This window comes from Equus przewalskii, chromosome 24, assembly GCF_037783145.1.
Source record: "Equus przewalskii isolate Varuska chromosome 24, EquPr2, whole genome shotgun sequence".
In the NCBI taxonomy this organism is placed as follows: Eukaryota; Metazoa; Chordata; class Mammalia; order Perissodactyla; family Equidae; genus Equus; species Equus przewalskii.
The window spans coordinates 12,804,955-12,823,333 of NC_091854.1; the positions used below are offsets into that span (position 1 = coordinate 12,804,955).

The 18,379-nt window shown below is 36.1% G+C and overlaps 1 protein-coding gene across 28 annotated transcripts in view; it reads left to right on the forward strand.

Moving 5' to 3' along the window:
• The first annotated feature begins 907 nt into the window (after positions 1-907).
• Positions 908-18,379, forward strand: part of ODF2L (outer dense fiber of sperm tails 2 like) — a 62,183-nt gene continuing 44,711 nt past the window's right edge. For 5 of the 28 annotated variants that reach the window (XM_070592559.1, XM_070592549.1, XM_008540805.2 and 2 more), the window contains exons 1-7: positions 908-1,115; positions 7,739-7,908; positions 9,799-9,916; positions 12,440-12,499; positions 12,625-12,696; positions 13,264-13,380; positions 16,993-17,178. In XM_070592559.1, the coding sequence (XP_070448660.1) occupies positions 7,775-7,908; positions 9,799-9,916; positions 12,440-12,499; positions 12,625-12,696; positions 13,264-13,380; positions 16,993-17,178 (687 nt within the window). In that variant the 5' untranslated portion in view covers positions 908-1,115; positions 7,739-7,774. Of the gene's footprint in view, positions 1,116-1,214; positions 2,898-3,596; positions 3,818-7,738; positions 7,909-9,798; positions 9,932-12,439; positions 12,500-12,624; positions 12,697-13,263; positions 13,381-16,992; positions 17,179-18,379 lie in introns of those variants that run through there. The other 23 variants (XM_070592548.1, XM_070592556.1, XM_070592543.1 and 20 more) reach the window with 16 other exon arrangements.

The window sequence follows — 18,379 nt, forward strand, 5'->3', positions numbered from 1 at the left end:
AAAGGTCCTTAGAATTATGTTCCTTGCCCCAACTCCACCTGTCCCTTAAACAGCCAACACACCCCCAGCCCCACGCCCGGACCCACTATGAGAAGACTGGCCCAGAGAAGTTAGTTAGCCTGCTAGAGGTCATAATCCCTCATCAGTGCGAGTAGGTACTTAAATCCTCAGTCCCCTGGGCTTTTTAGTATTTGCATATATAGAACAGTTGAATGAATTTTTAACTCTCCGGAATTTTTTGCTGGACAATCACAGTTCTGGGCTGGAAAAAGCATTGCTAGACTCATCACTGGAAACTATTCCTTAGTAAAATCAATCAGGAGGTGCATCATGGTTAACTGCTCGGTTGATAGTTGCTCTATCTGTGAACTTGATACAATGGCGTACGATTCTTAACATGAACATTAAGTTGAGGCGTTGGATAAAGTTTTTTACTTTTCCGAATAAAAATCTCGTCTTGTTCAGGAGTTTATAAACCATACAAGCTGGCTATAGCACAGATCCAAAGAATTTGAGACCCGAAAGGCGATCACCCTCCGGCTCCCTCACTTAACAGGAGCAAAGAGAGGCCCAGGGGAAGATCTCAGCTGAAGAGCAATCCCATACACCTAAAACGAGGTTTCTTGCAGTTGCCTTCGCCTTTTCAAATCTCCCCTTTAAAAAGCAAAGCCAGGGCTCTTCCAGGCGAAGTGTCAAAAAATTCGGAATCTATCTGTCTTATTTCCCTTTCTGGTTGAGCACAAGTAAGATTCTCGTTAACTACATACAGGCACTGCCCATTTCGTAAAACAAAAGGTTTGCAGAAGAAAACTTTATCCGTAGAAGCAAGAGACAAAGCGCCTCTCCCAGGCCCCGCCCCCTCACTCCCGCCAATAGCAACAGGCGCCGGCGCTCACTTTCCCGACCTGGCCAATCGCCGCGCCGGAAGGGGCGGGGCGCCCGTTGCCAGAGAAGCCACTCGCAGGTTACCAGGTCTGCTTTTGTTCCCGGTGCACTTTAGCGCGCCCCCTTCCGCCGCAAGCAGGTCCAGGAATCCGGCTTCCTTCCTAGCTCTGCCCCCTGCACTGCCCCCCGCGTCCCGCTCCCTCCCGACCGACCAGGGCTGGAGAGCACAGGTACGCCCTTCGGGCTTTCGGCTAACGTTTGGAAGCCTCAGCCCTTTCGGCCCCTCGGACCCCTTTCATAGCGGAGCGGCGGCGGGCTGACGTCACGGCGCCGTGCTGATGCAGCGGCGGGGGCGTAGGCGCGCCTTAGGCGGGGAGCGCGGTCTGTGTGGGAAGCTTGGGCTGCCTTTGGCCGGTTACGGGGGCGCCCCCGGAGGCCCGGGGCGGGGCGTGGGTCCCGGAAGTGGAAGCCCTTCGCGCAGGCCCGGAGTACACCTCAGCCCCCTTCTGCCCGCACCCTCCCCTTCCCCCACACCGACGGCCTGGGCTAGAACGAGGCCGCGGCGCCCGGACTCTTAGGAAGGGGGTGGTCCCTGGGGCGGCAGGGCGGATCTTAGCCGAGGTGGGCTTGTTCAGAACCGAGCCCTGACCGGGCCGGCCCGGCGCCTGGCGGCATTCCTTTCCAAAATAGCGAAATCGTGCTCTCGTACTCGGCTGGCTTTTAAGTGCCCACCACCTAATATCCTAGAGTGTGGTAGGCCCTGGGGCTCCATGTTTGAAGAATACTCCAGAAAACCTCAGGAAATAACTCCTCCGGACTCCTTCTAGGTGCCAGCCTCTATAGGAGACCCCTTCAGTCCTTGGCGGGAGGCCGACTTGGGTTCTGTCTTGGCTCTGCCAGTGAACCAGCTGTGTGGCCTTGGGCAGGTCACTTAACCTTGGCTTCAGTTCTGTAAAATGAGGACGATAATAGTCACTTTGGAGAGGTTGTAATAAAAGAGATTAAGTAAACGCAGTGCTAGGTTTTGCGGATGGGTGGTCAGTTAAGCGGTGCTTGTTCACTGAGACGACCATAGCCGGACTGGCTGGTGTTGGGGTTGAAGTATTGCGGCGACAGGCATGGTCAGGTTCAGGTGTTACTCAATGAATGAGGTTCTTGGAATGGTTTTAAGCCCCGCTTGGTTAGTTGTGGTTAAAGGAACAAACCACAGAAAGGCTCTCTGCTTTTAGAATTAGTTTGATACCTTTCTGCTTGCAATAAGAATGTCATGCTCATGTTCGTAATAACAGCTGGATATCCATTTTTTGCTTCTCTTTCTCTCCTATTTTCACAATTGGTGTGTATTAATAACATAGTTTTTGTATCCCAGACCCCCAAAGGTATGAGCAAATGGCTTTGTTTCTATTGCTCTTATTCATTGTGCTTGGTCTGTGCAAATGAATGAGACCCAAAGAGTTGGGTATAGCTATAAGGTTGAAATAACATTTACCCACTGGGCACACTTCTGTTGGAGGTCAATGATTGTTTTCCCCTGGGCTTTGGTTTAGTAGTACTGTCAATTTATGACTACGCTGAAGATGCTTTGTAACAATTCTGCAAAGAATACCTCTTGAAAGTGTTGTTTTGAAGATAAGAGTTGGTTCTATACGAATAACTCAGGTCTGCAGGTAATTTCAGGAATGGTGATTGACTCAGGATTTTTTTTTTTTAAAGAAATGAAAAATTTTAAAGAGAAGACCTGGTCGGAAAGCAGCTCCAATAGAGTGAGCCAAAGGGGCCCTAAATTAAAAAAAATAAATAAACAAAAAACCCCACCTGTAAGTGCTTCTACTTCTTTCTGTTGAAACCTCACCGCAGCTTTGGCTTGCAAAATTGTTCTCATTTTGTAGAAGAGAAAACCTAGGCTCCTTGTGGCTAAGGGTTGTCCATGTCAGGTGACTCATAAAGACTAAGAATGGATGAGTCTGGCCCAATATTCTTTCGTTTTAATGTGCTGCCTCTGGATCATCAAGGTATGGTTAAATTATCTTCAGTCTGTCTATGCTCTGATTAAGAAGGAAGGAAGAAATATTTTTAAAAGGTTTTTTTCAAACTGGTCTAAGTTAATATTGGTACTTAAACGGATAAGCTATTATTATGTGGAATTTATATGGGGAGCAATCCATTCATATGGTCATGGGTAAATGAGGTGTTATATTTGATCACTTCTTTCAGTACTGATCTCTTTTTATTCTGGCGTTTTAATTCTCATTCCTTCATTGTTTTTATCACCAGTGGAAACAGCATTTATTTGATTCCTTCAAAATTTTTTATAGGAAAAGAATGTTGAAATTTCATCTCTCTGGGACCCTAGTAACTAGTTTCGCTGCTTCTACCCTCCTCCTCTCCATATGCCTCGCCCATTCTCCAAACTAGCACTGGATTTATCTTTTAAAAATGCACTTCTGAGCTGTTATTCCTCTGCTTAACATTATTTAATGGTCTATCTTAACCTTTGGGAGAAAATTTAAGCTCTTGAGCTTGGCAGACAGTGACAGCTTTGAGAGTGTCCAGTTTCATCTTTTGCCGCTTGCCCTTGCAAGTCATGTTCTTTCACAATTCCTTGCTCTTGCTGGTCCTGTACCTCTACCTGAAGCGCCTTTTCCGGTTCCCTTTTGCCAAGCTCAAACTTGTTCTGCAAGACTCTACTGAGGTTCCACGTCCTCTGGGAAGTCTCCCAGGATCCTGCCAGTTGGCATTAGGATCCTCCTGTACGCTCTCCTGGTACCCCATGAGTCCACTGTCACAGCCCCTTAGCACACTGGATTTTAGTGGTCTGTTCACCGTCTGCTCTCTTTAGAATAATAGTCTGTGCCTTCAAGGAGCTCAATCTTATTCATCCTCCATTTCCTTGCACAGAACAGTTTTCATTTTTGGAGTATAAATCGAATCGGTAAGAGTGTTGTTAAAACCTGGGTGAATCGAAGCAAGTTTGTATGTTGTGTAGATTCTTATATTCATTTATATTTTAATATCTGATGACTTTTGGTTCAAAACTGAGTTTCACCACTTCCTTACTTGTAATCATGGGCAAGCTCCTTAACCTTTCTAAGACTTGGTTTCCTCATCCGTAGCTTTTAGATGTTAATAACAAACTCATAAGGCTTTTTGTGAGGTGGTGTTTATAAGATCAGTCAGTGCTCTGTTAATAAATGGCGGCTGTTGTCCTCATGTTGAAGGAAAGGACGATGCTTTATGTTTATGTGGTAAAGGATGCTAATTTTGTGATTAGGCAATATTCTGGATGTCTTTGGTCCACTCTTCTTCTGGGTGATTGTCCCAGTTTAAACAATAAATTATTTGGTCACCCTAAGTTGTCTGTTAGAACCGAACCTATGCCCTCACTGTGTTCACTGTGTTTTGAGGGCAAAGGATGATGGGTATGATATTTGCCCCCACAGATTTAGTAGCAAGTTTAAAAGAAAACTAAAATATGAGCATTTATGGAGTAATTAAATTCTCAACTGTGTGATGCTGAAAATACTATTAGATGTTTAGGGTTCTTGGTGCGCTGGAGCAATCAGGGGACTATTTTGGGCAGGAGGGGAACTTGGGCCTTGAAGTAGATATCCTGTATTTACGTATCAGTCACTTGCTGTCGACTTTTTTCTCCATATTATCCAATCTGCAACGGTCTTTTAAATTTAAATTTCTTTTTCTCTGTATTCATTGGAGAGAAGCTTTAGCTAATTATTTATCTAAGTTAACCTCTCTATATCAGAACATGTTTTCTCCAATTTTGGTAACTTTTACTGGTGAGATCTATTTTCCACCTGTGTTTTTTTTTTTACTTTTTACCTATTTCCAAATTTTCTATACAATTTTTTCATTTTGGAGTCTCAAAAGCCGTACAATTATTTCTCTAGTGAATTTTTGGCTAGTGTCTGGAATAGTGAGAGGAGTGCGCAGCATTACTGCATCTGCTTTGTGTTCCTTGCTGAATATTTCATGATGAATTTCTCAGTAGAACTCTGTGCTTTTGTTTGAAGCCATAGGGAGCTAATTTTCCAAGAATTAGTGTTTGGCAAAACAAATTGAAACCTGTGAGATTCATATGCTTTTCTCTTCAGAGAGATTAATTTTAGATACATATTTGTCTGCAGCTGGTTAGTTTACTTAGAACAATCTAGGTGCTAAGGAGGGTCATGGACTGTGATCTTTCTTTTCTCTGACCATGGCCAGCATCATGGTCCCTGAACAGCCATCCCCCAAACGCTTGTTGTGGGCCAAAGTTGAACATAGTTTAGTGAGTGTAACGGGATCAGCATAAGCCCATGACCACTCTTGGAAGAAGCTTTAAGTACATGCCTCTTGGGGAGGGAACTGGTAAAGTCATCTCTGTATAGGAAATTTAATTCTTTAAACATTTAAAGTATTTTAAAATTGGTCATCTTGGATTTGATCATTAAGTATGTGTGTGGAAAATGTGTCTTTGTTTCACCACTAACAAGTTGTACAAAAATGTAATACATTTGTCAACTGGCAGTTTATTCTACATAATTGAAAACATTTTCTTGTGAAATATCTGCTTTTCCATACAAGAATACATTTCGTTGACTAAAATATAGCATTTTTTATAAAGGCAGGATTTTTTTAAGCTAAAGAAAATTATTACATTGTTCAGCACACATATGCTTTTGATTATAGTATTGTCACAACACGAAAATAGTACAGAGCCTTGAAACTTCTGAACAATCTTTATCCTGGAAAATATTTCTAGATTGTAAGAATATGATTGCTAATAATTTCCATGGAAATATCTGAGACTTGATTTATATAGTGCTCTGCTTCGTGTTTTGAAGAATCACTAACATCCATGTTTTTCCACTTTGTTAATTTTATTTGTTTACCCTTTAAGATAAGACACAGTTACTTATTTTGGGTGATGAAGCAGAAAAATGTTGTATGATTTTATCTTGTGACAAACTTTTTAGAAGAATTGTATATGTAGCTGGCAGTAGTCCACAAAGGCAAGTTAGAACTGATTTAAAATACTGATACCAAATTGAGTCTTATCTCATAAAATATTTTCTACAAATTGAGGATCCTTATCCTCTCACAATGATTTTTGAGCTTTTATTCCAAATATAGGAGCCATTTTTCTTCTAATGATGAATCAAGGGATGACTAAAAAGCAGCAGTGTTCATTCATCATATTCGTTAGCTGCTCTAAGCCTTGAGTCCTCTCCTTCAGGTATTACTCAGCTCTTACAAGGCTTATAGGTGCTGAGGATTCAAATATCAGTAAGACATTCTTTATTGAGATTCTAGTGTACAGAAAGACAAATATTTAAACAACTGAATGGATGAAAGATAAATACCTGTCCCTTTCTGAGCGGGGTGGCTACTGCAGCTGAACCAATCAGTTCTCTCAATTGCAGTGACTTATCCAGACATCTTCTTTTTCACCCTTAGTTTTCCATTTGATTTTGTGTATCTGTATATTTTTAATTTTTCTAGACTACAGATAGCTCAAAATATTATGTCCAAATAACGGATGTTACATGTTTGTAGTATTCAAGAAGATCATCCTAGATTATCTGTAGGTTATTCAGCAGTTCCTTTTGGACATGAGTTGCTGGTATTTCAAAAATATGAGCATACTTTTCATTGGCCTACATCCTAAATATTTGTCTCTGTAGTATATAGAACCTTCAGACAAAAATAAACACATTTTTACAGACACTTTGGAAGGTTTCTGAATTGCTAATTAAATATTGTGAATAATTTTCAGCATCTACCTAAAGTATTGAAAATTCTTAAACATATGTATTTTATAATACAGAAATATGAAAATAAATTACAAAGAGGTAAAATAGCTCTGAAAAAAATGCCGGAAACTTTAAATATAACATTTAGTTTTGTAGAAACATGAAGTCAGGGAGACACATTACCATGTATTAGATTTGTGAAATACAGTCTTAATGATCGCTAAAGCTCTAATTCATTACTTAAAATGAAACAGTTTTGAAGAAATTCATAAACATTCATATTTTTTAAGTGACATCTCCAAGTTTGAGTGAAAACAATTAGATTATTTAGTAAAATTTAGAAGTAATATCATCTGTCTATTCCTTATCACCAAAGAATATCCCAGATTGAGCTCAGAAATAGGAATAAGTGAATTTAAGTTTGAAAGGTTTACTTTCAAAAGAATATCCTATTTTCTTTGTAGCTACTTTTGCCAGATAGTTCCAAAAGTATGTTAAATTTCTACTGTTCTAGGCATAAGTAGCGTACGTTTCCTATTGGGTGGATCTATTGAAACTGAGGACCATAATCAACCCATAGTTTTAATATCCATTTTCTAGTCTGATTGGATTAAGGTAATACTATAATACTTCAAGAAATAGACTGATAATGGGGCTGGCCTAATGGCATAGTGGTTAAGTTTGCATGCTGTGCTTCAGTAGCCTGGGTTCGCAGGTTCGGATCCTGAGCTCAGACCTAGCACCACTCATCAAGCCACGCTGTGGTGGCATCCCACATAAAATAGAGGAAGACTGGCAACAATCTTCCTTAAGCAAAAAAAGGACAAAAAAAAAAAAAACAAGAAATAGACTAATAAAAATTTCTACATTCTTGTGGTTATGTAGACAATAGTGGGTCTTTTGGAAACTGTGTTTGGAAATTGTTGAATGGGTGTGCTATGCAATTTTGATACTAGTTTGCATTAATATCACAATGAATAGCAGTTATAATTTCAATTTTGTCTGTGAAATATTCTTTTAGACATCTTTAGGATCTTTGTTTATAATGACAGAAAAAAAGAATCTTTACTGAAATAATGTTTAATTACTAAAATATTTCCTAGCTTTCAGCTTATGTGGAGAAGTTGTGGAAGCCACCTATGAATCCATTTGGTGAATTTATGGAGAAGCCCTCAAATGATGGAAGTCATTCAGAAGAACTGTTTTCCCATTTTAAAAGTAGACGAGAGAAAGAACATTTACCACAGCACGCCAGTGAAAGTCAAGTCTGCTGGTATTCTCAACAATAGCAGGGGATATCTCATTTTCTGATTTCAGAGTTTCATGTTTTGTCCATATTGTAAATTGTTTGAATCAAATACAGCATTCTTTTGAGAATATCTTCTTCAAAGCTAATAATTCATATATTTATTTAATCTGATTACAAATATACTCGCTTAGCAGAATTTGACTAGTTTTTTTGAATCTTAATGAAAGCAATTAAAAATGAAAACCTTACCTATTAAGAATTTGTAATGTATAAAGGTTTTTACGGTAAATTAAAATATAAATACTTTGGAATATTGGAAATGTAGTTAATAAGTGATAAGTCACTGTCCTTTGGTGTATTGCTGTATAACAAATACCTATCATATTTTGCTTCTTTAGTATGGAGAATAACACTTGTTATTTATATGACTCATTGCCCCCAAAAATGCCAATCTTAAAATACCATTATTGTCAGTATGGATGGTATAGTCCAGCTTCTGATTTAGCTTGTTATAAATGAAAATGATATTTTGTCATCTATAATCATTTTTGATGTTCTGCCCTTGGCTTTTAGTAATGGACTGGTGTCATTTATAGTCAATATTTTCTTAGGCCCATCACTTTAAGCCAGTGGTGTTTAAGAACCAAATCTAGTATTTGACATAACCACTCAGACGCCATCAATTGTTGATGAGCCATTATGTTCCATAAAGAAAGAAAAGAGCTGCCAATTAAAGACAAAATTATATCTCATCACTTGAAATTTTATTTATAAATCTTGAAAAAGCTCCTTCAAACATAATTACACATAGATTTTTAATCCAAATAACTCTGTACTTATATAAAAATAAAATGTGAGTGAAATAAATTAGTTAAGGTATTCTCAAAACTTCTTTATACTCAAAGTCCAACTCTTTGGAGTCATTCTTTGACTCAGAGTTGTCCTTGCTATTGAGTATTGGTGAGATGGCATTTCTCAGGAGCATCTTTAAATGAAATAAAACTTATCTATGCTGAGCTCTTAATTACAACATACAGCAAGCCTACATTGGAGTCTTGCTTCTGGAATGTTGCTAAACATTCCTACTTCACCAACTCCCTCAACCCCTCTCTAGGAGCCTTCGTTCCCAGGGCTTAGGAAGGTGCTGCTCCCTAGCCCTGGGATATCCTCCACAGCGTTGGATGCCCATTCTGTGTGTTTTGGTTTTGTGCAGGAAAGACAGGTCAGGACTGCCTCCTGACTGACAAAGATTGTAAGAAGCATCCTGATTTCAGGATGTAAAAATGTGGCCAAAAAAAAGAAATGTATCTTACAGTGTTACACAATAGTGTCTAGGTAAAACATAATCAAGATGGCAAATACCAGTTTTGTTCTGAATGATAATGTATCCTAAAGTCGAATGTGAAGGCCTTTTAGACACCTGGAGAGCTTTAGGTTTTTTTTTGTTCCATTTGTTTAGCTTATTCGTTCTTCTAGAGGAAATTTTTTTGTGAAAAACAGTTAAATTTCAAGAAAGGATTTGAGACTAGGATTTAGAAAAACAAATCTTTTCGGTTTGGAGTAAGGAAGAAGGAAGGGAAGAAAAAAATGCATATACACATTTAAACAAATCGTTTACCAACCAGACAAGGGATATTGAATAATTGTCAAATAGCACATGAAACACTGCTATTGGGTTTGTGTTTTACATATTTTAAAATTTTAAAAACTGTTTTCCCATGTATAGTAAGTGTAGAAAAAATGTGGATGTATAGAAAAAAATTCATACAGTTTCAGTGACAATTTACTGTTACATTTTGCACAACAGTTTATGGAACTATAATATTTAGTCAAAGTATGCTATAGTTGCATAAAAAGTATAACTAGTTTATATGTCAGATTTAACTTAAATTTTATTTGTGCATATGTAATTAGCCTAAAGCAGGACATCCTAAATGAAAAGACTGAATTGGAAGCAACATTTAAGGAAGCTGAGTTGGCAACCTTTTCTGTAGAATTACTTTTGCCATTATTTAAGGACACTATTGAAGAGGTGAGTTTTGAAAATGTGAGTATTTGACTTGTGAACATCTAATAAAATGAAAAGCTTTTATAATACCCGGAATGCGTTAACTGAGGTCTCATATCTTAAAGTAGTTAAGGCGGTACTGGTATTTTATACCGAAAAATGCACATTTATCACTGTTCCTTAGTTCTGTGTCATTAACTGCAATTCTTTTCCTCAAAGGTGGTCTCAGGCAGGCACCTGATAAGAGGCTGAGCTGGAAACTGTGTACCTTGGTACTTGACTTATCTGGAGTTGAACTAAGAGAGTCAACTTTTCTCGAGTGAATTTAAAACTAAAATATTCTGAGAAATGAAATTATCTATTTTCTGTAGTGTTATGCAGAATAGAAAACTGTATTCTAAAGTTTCATTGTACCAAAGTTTGAGTTGGGGACAAAAAATAGATTATTTTCTATTCGTTTTATTAAAATAAATGTCCAAAAAACATTTTAGGGTTTAAGCCCTTATTTTGATTTCATTTTACTTTAATGTGCTATGTAACAGGCCCTATTTACTATTGATAAACTTGGTAAAATTTAGTATTTGCAAAAGAATGATTTTGTTACTAGGAAAAAGTATTCTTTGATAATAATAACATTATATTTTAGAGTGTCAATGCTATGTCTTACAATGTGTATGTGGTTCTTATGTTTTGTCAGGCTAATCTTTCTGCAGCCAATTTGAAGAAGTTTTCTAAACAGAAGAAAACATTAACGAAAGAATTAGACACTTTTAAACATGCGAAACAAGCTTTAGAACATCTTAGGAAGACAGAATACCAACACATAAGGAACACTAAGCACTAATTTAATAGTGATATTTGTCACTTGGAGGGTGTATTATTTCTCAAACTATAGAAGTTAAAATACTGGTAGATTTGAAATGGAAATAATTCTTGAATTTTTGTTTGAAATGACAATCTTAAACTAATCTCTACTTTTTAAATGTTTCATAAATAGTTCTACATGAGAACAGCATTTTTTTAATAGAAAATGTATTTTTATTCTCTATCTCAAAAACTCACTGTTTGTCATACTTCATTCAGCTGATTACAGTAGAATACTCTTAGAATTTAAGCTGTTGTGTACATTGTATTTATACATTCATATATTCTTTTTTGTAACAGTTTTATTGATTATAAACACATACTGTGCAATTCACCCATTTATAGTAGGCAATTCAGTCATTTTTAGAGTATTCATAGAATTCTGCAGCTATCACCACAATAAATTTTAGAGCATTTCCATCAGTACAAAAAGAAACACCACGCCCTTTTAGAAGTTCACCTCCGCTCCCCCACCCACCCTTCCTTTGCCCATTGTCTACTTTCTGTCTCTATGGATTTCCCTATTCTGTACATTTCATATAAATGGAATCATATAGTATGTGGTTATTCATAACTTCCTTCTTTCATTTAGCATAATGTTTTCAAGGTTCATCTGTGTTGTAGCACATAACAGTACCTCATTCCTCTTTATTACTGAACAATATTTTATTGTATGGGTATAACCGTTTATTTATCCATTCTTCAGTCGATGAACATTTCAGTTGCTTCTCCTTTTTGGCTATTATGAAAAAAGCTGCTGTGAACATTCATTTATAAGATGTATATACCCAAGAGAAATGAAAACATATATGTATGCCAAGTGATTCCACTGTGTATCCTTACAGAGTCCAAGGATGGGTTTCATGAAGTCCATGAGCCCTCTGAAATTGTGTGTACAATTTTGCATTATATGTACATGCATGTATGCTTTGGAGTGAAAGGAATTCTTAGCTTTTTCACATTCTCAAGCAGGAGTGTGACCGTCAAAATGAATAAACGTTCTTCTGTGTTCTCATTTAAAATGTCAGAATGCTGCTATTGATTTGCTGTAATTCTTTAAAAAATTTCATATTACAAAATTTAGGTTGTTTTTAATTTTTACCTATTTATAAACACTGTGAGCTTCCTTTGTATACACTATTTTTGTGATTTTTATGTCATTAGCTTGTACTTTCTGAGGCATTTTTTAGAGATTAATTTAGTAAATTAAGTAATTTCGTAAATCGTGGACAAAAAATGACTTGGAACACTTCTGCAAAAATCCTTCTGATGGTACACTTTATAAAAAATCTGAACTGTGCATAGTAGTTGTCCATATTAATTTCTTTTTTTTTAAGATTGGCACCTGAGCTAACAACTGTTGCCAATCTTCTTCTTTTTCTTTTCTTCTTCTTCTTCTCCCCAAAGCCCCCCCAGTACACAGTTGTATATTCTTGTTGTGAGTGTGCCTCTGGTTGTGCTGTGTGGGACGCCACCCCAGCATGGCCTGATGAGCAGTGCCTTGTCTGCGCCCAAGATCCGAACCAGTGAAACCCTGGGCCACCAAAGCAGTGTTCGAACTTAACCACTCTGCCATGGGGCCGGCCTCCATATTAATTTCTTAAGTGATGATTATTCCACTTCCTACTTTATGTAGAGAAATAAAATTTGTGAACACTGATTTGTAATATCTTTTTTTCACAGAGAGGGGACAGTTTATCCAGCATGTTAGAAAAGCTAACTGGTAATGAAAGTGAGAACACTGTAAGTCTTTTCAAACTTTGTGTCTGTTCTTCTGACATTTTTTGTTTGTATGTTGCTTGGTTTTATAAAATTAGCCAGTACATCTAAGTTTGATATTTCTAAATTTTACATTATATTTGCTGAAGGATCTTAAGAAGAAGATACTTGAAAAGGAGACCTATATCCAAGAACTTTCTTGTCTGTTTCAGAATGAAAAGGTAAGCAAGTTTTGAGCTTAATTCACCATATTTTCTTAATATTGACTCCCTTTTCACCTTCTTTCCATCCTGGCCCCCATATCCTCAGAAATAGAAACAGAAAGGTTTTTAGATTATTTGGATATTTTACAAGTTTTATGTATCAAACATCTAATTTTTTAAAGTTTTTTTTTAAGAGTTTTATGGTGTTTCACTCAGCGTACTTGGCATAGATCACTATATGTTAGGAACTGTGTAAATTTGTATCGTATTTTAATTTTAGTATAAATTGAGGAATTTCAGTGTTCGTAGGAGCATTTTAGACATACCCATAATATTACTTATGAGGATAGTGAGGGTAGATGGGACTTTTTACAAAGATAATTATCAGGAGCCATTAAATGAAAGGAGGGAGGAGAAAACATCCTGATAGTTTTATAAAAAATACATTTGTAATGGGGGGGTAGTGGTTTATATAAAGTGGTACTTCGCTTTTTATCAGCTTTTTAGTCCGTGTCTAAATATGGGTAAAGTTAAAGATTGTGGAGAAATACATGAAATAACACTTTTTTGTTTTCTCTGTTTTAGGAAAATGCTTTGAAAGCAAACCGTTTTTCACAATCAGTAAAAGTAGTGCATGAACGACTACAGCTCCAAATTCATAAAAAGGAAGCAGAGAATGATAAATTAAAAGAACACATAAAGGTTGTAAAAATCCATCCATTTTAATAGTTGAAGTGATAAAATTAATGAACAACTATAAAGCCTTTCCTTAATTCTGGAATTTGGTGGTTTTGAAAGAATTCAGTTTGAGTGTTGCCATGGGAAATACATATTTGAGGCAAATCTTAATTTTAAGATTTCTAGCCCATCTGAAGATTTGTCTCCAAATCCCAATATAAAAATGCTGTGTCTTTTTTTGTGCCAATCTAGGAAGGATTTGTAGAGCTTGAATTACTTAAAAAATCTTTCCCATTATATCGTTAGTTTATGTTTATTGTGGAAAATTTGTAAAATATAAAAGAGAAAATTAAAATAAAAACACCGAAACCATTGTTAACATTTTGGTAGATAGTATTCCAGTCTTTTTTTTTTACATTTATACATACATATAAGTACTCTCACACATATTTAGTAAGCAGTCAATAAATGTTTATTATTTTTGTGTTTGGTACTAATGGTAACAACTTTAAAATCGGTTAACCTAGGGTTTTAGGTTAGTGTTTAGATAATCGAGTAATCTCTTTGTTATACAGTTTTTTAGCAGTATAATTAAGAGGAATTTTTTGATTTAAATTGAATGGTTTAAATATTCTTTTGGAAGTCTCACAGTCACTTTGGGAAAAGAATTTGAGGATGCTATGATATGACATAGGCTAATTGGACCCACTGTCATTTTTGCCAAAGGAAAAGAAGCATCGTTCCCATCTTTAGAAGATAAGTGTACAAAGACAAACCCCACTGTGTGTGAGGACTTCTGTGCTAAATTCTGTTTGCTTTTACACTCCTGGGTCATAGTAGATGTCTGCAACCTGCGGCACATGTTTCAAGACTGCACTTGGGGTGTTTTTTTTTTCCCTTCAGTGACAAGAAACCCATCAAAGGGACGTTAAGCAGGCTTATGAGGGGGTGTAAATTTTGTCCTGTGTCCTCAACATGTGCTTCTAAGCACTTTCCCCCAGAGATTCCCTGTGTCCTTTGCATAGGTGTCCTGGGGCACAGCAGATAAACCAGAGTTGGTACTGCATTGCTCTGTTCTGTTAAAAGCAGGAGAATTCATGTGATTTAACATCTCAGATAATCATCTACTTACACAAGTACATCTTACTTACACAATTTTTAGTTATATCCTCAAACAGCAGTTAGGGAAGTTTTTGAAATGAGTCTCCTCAATTTAAAAATGAAATATTAAATGATTTTTTAAAATTAAGTTTAACAGTTACTTTCTATATCCATGATAATTTGGAGAAAGAATATAAGGCTAAAATCCTAGGATTTTGTGATGACATTCTCCTGTCTAGTACTTTGAGTTGACATTCCTTTACAAAAATTCAACTGTTTATAAACGATTAAAAGAATTTGCATTAGGTTACTGATATTTTTCTACATTCCCTCTAACATACACCCTTTGGAATTTAAGGCATTAAGTAATTGGGGGTCAGAATTTAGTTCTTTGATTTAGGTTTAACAAGTTATTTTTTAGAGTACAAACACAATGAACTCAGTTTGGCAACATAAATCCAGTTTTTTAATATTGTTGAGTCAGTGCATTATATTGGGTCTTGTAAAAATTTAAATTACATTAGGATTCTCTGAGAACTATCCCCAAGATACTTTGAACCACTTTTTCTCTCTTTATAATATATTCTCTCTTTATAATATAGCAATCATAATTAGAATATTTTCACATTTTAGAAGATATAGAGAATACTTATCTTCTAACATGCAGCGTATATAGTTCTTTGTAAATAGGAAAAGGCAAATAGTTGACTTTAAATAGGTGTCCATTCATTTGGCAAATGACTGTGAGGGATTAATTATTTTGAAACTTTAAAAATAATTTGATAGTTTCAGTACACTCCCTAATAGTCCTAAAGTGTGGGATTTGATAAATCTAGTGAGAAAGTGTTACTAGAACCTTGTTCAGAAAAATTTACTTCACCTTTGGTGTTTAAAAAGGTTTTTTTAAGGTGTAGCAGTCATTCACTGTGTGATGGTGACACCCTGTGGTTGTGTGGAGGAATGACAGCTGTATTTCCTGTGGGTCTTCATTTCTCTTAAGTAGGATTACTGTACTGCTCTTATTTGGTTTTGCCCAACTACTTATTAAGGTGTTTCCTGGGATATTTTTAGTTAGGATAGGTTTTTAAAGACAATTTAAGAATGTTTTGCTTCTTTTCCTAGTCTACCTAATCACTTTTCAAAGAGATCAAGTCTTTAAATCTTATTTAAGATGTACTTCTTAATCTCAATTTTAGTGGAATTTAAGTTGCATAGTTTTTGTTCATCATAGAATTAAGCAGAAAAGCGCCCTATCTTTTACTGTGACTTCTTTGACTTTTTTCTTAATTAAAATGGTTGTTCAGTGAATGGGAGACTAAAACCTAAATTCTGTAGTAATTTTACGTTCTTTTCAGTATATACACAACTTTCAAAAAAATGTAAAAGCATTAAAATCTTAAATCTTTAAGTTCTTAGATACTTAATAGTCAAATATTTTAATTACAAAGTCTTAAAATAATTTGAAATAAAAACATGAGAGTTATCACACTAAATCATGTCTGTCATCTACCCATCCTAATATTCTGTCTCTCGTTATGTCACCAAGAGACAAGTCAAGGAAACAGTCATGCCAATGAACACCATGAAACACAGTGGATAGAAATATGCCCTCAAACATCTTTTTACCCTTACTCACTCTTATGGATCAGGGAGTCATTCATTTATCTAAACCTGTTTGGTCTTAGAATAACAACTTCTACAAACTTACTACTCATTGGGTAAATCAGTGTTTTTTATTTTATTTTTAATTTTATTTTTTTGAGGAAGATTAGCCCTGAGCTAACATCTGTGCCTATCTTTCTCTACTTTATATGTGGGACGCCTGCCACAGCATGGCTTGACAAGCCGTGCACACATCCGCATCCAGGGTCCGAACCAGCAAACCCTAGGCTGCAGAAGCAGAGCGTGCAAACTTAACCGCTGCGCCACCGGGCCAGCCCCTAAAGCAGTATTTTTATTGTCCTTGATGTAACTCTTTCAAGTGTCAAGGCATGTCTCTTAATTCTAGTAAATTAAAATTTGGTAAATAAGTCTATGTTTCTCTCATCTATACCCTTCATGATCTATACTTTTATGATACCTCCTTTAAGCCTTTATCATTCAAACTAGAGTCCTAATATTTTTGAGATGCAGCCGACTCCTTTGAGCTTTGTGTACCTGTTTGAATTGTCTGGCTAAGTTATGGTTTTTTGATTTGCAATACTAGTACTATATAATATTCTAGATCTGAAATTTGTGTAAGTCCTAGTTAATCACAAAAGTTTTAGGGAAGTTAGTGTTTGTACCATAATCACCAACATCTATAATACAAGTAGCATTAGTTTTATGTAGGCTTATATATTTTAAATCTGCGTTCTATAACTGGTTACAGATAAACAATGGTGAAATCATCTGTCATCACTGTTTTGCTTTTTAGTAATCTTATGATTACTCCTTTTGATAAAATCTGTGTTAAACCTTATTTACATATCTTTACAATGTTTACATAAACATTGGAGTTCTAAAATAATTTAATTGCTGCCGGTATTTTTTTAGAGCTTAGAAACCAAGATAGCTGAATGGAACTTGCAATTGAGAAAAAGTAAGCATGAGACTGTAGCAATGAAAGATTCAAGTAAGCAAAAAGCAGTAGCTCTAAAAAGAGCATCTAAAATTTACAAACAAAGGCTTGACCATTTTACTGGAGACATTGAAAACCTTACTTCCCAGATTAGAGATCAGGTAAGTATATACATTCTTTCTTAAATGACTGTTTTATGTATTTACTTTGTGTAGTTTATGTCATGATGCTTAATGTAATAGTTTTATTCTTCTCTTAATACTATTAATACTAGAAAAACTTTACTCATACTTTTTTGTTTTAGTCTTTATTTTGAAAGATTACATAAAATGTCAAATTTGCATATTGAATTTTATCAACATTTCCTTGGGAACTTTACTTAAAGGTTATGTGAAGTGTGTCACAAACCTTCTGTGGCCAACTAAAGGTAACAGTGTATACAGATTCCCCTTGGAAGTTTACAGTGTGCATTAGCATGTGAAGGGCCCTGAGGAGGCCTTCAGTAGAGCAGTGTAATGAAGGGTATTGAACTCGGAGTTTCCCACCACTTATTTAACCACAGAACTCTTCTTTCACCCACAAAGCAACTCTTGGAACTGGTTCTGAGCAACACTGAAATGCTGATTTATGTTATTGGGTCATATGCCTTCATTCAGTAACTCATTTCATTAAACTCTGTAACGCATTTAAAACCATACGATGACGTAAACACACCATGTGAAAGTTATCTTTTGAGTGTAGTACAAAGTTGGAAAATGGACTTAGTGCTTTGTTGTTGTTGACAAATTATTATATTTATTCAATTAGCAATTAGTAAAATATTTACTGTTTTTAATGTCTCATTGGTATCCCATCTCTTAAGAACCAGTGTTCAGGCTTATAGAATTATTAGAGGCTTTTAGAAGTGAAAACAGACTTGCATAAACACTTGTGTAAACAAAACAACTTAATATTTTATAAGCTCCTGTTAAGATTTTAAGGCCTTAATATTTAACCTACGTTCAGGAGAATTTAACTAGATAAAAGAATTGAAGACTAAGTTCAAAATCTAGAAGGTTGTGTACCTCGGTTATAGAACTACGCCTGAAAATAGTCTTGAGTGGTAAAAACTAATCGAGTCAGCATTCTTGGGATTTTCCTCTTTAAATAGTGTCATGTCATCCATGCCCCAGATCATGGTCTGGGAAGGCTCCTCCACTTGTTTACCTCGTGACGTTGGGTAAGGTACTTAACCTCTCTAAGTGTCAGTTTCCTTGTCTAATAATAGGTGATAATAATACTGTCTATCTTATATGACTGTAGGCAGGAATAATTAAGAAAATATATGTCAAAGCACAGTGCCTGGCCATTCCACATTTTTCC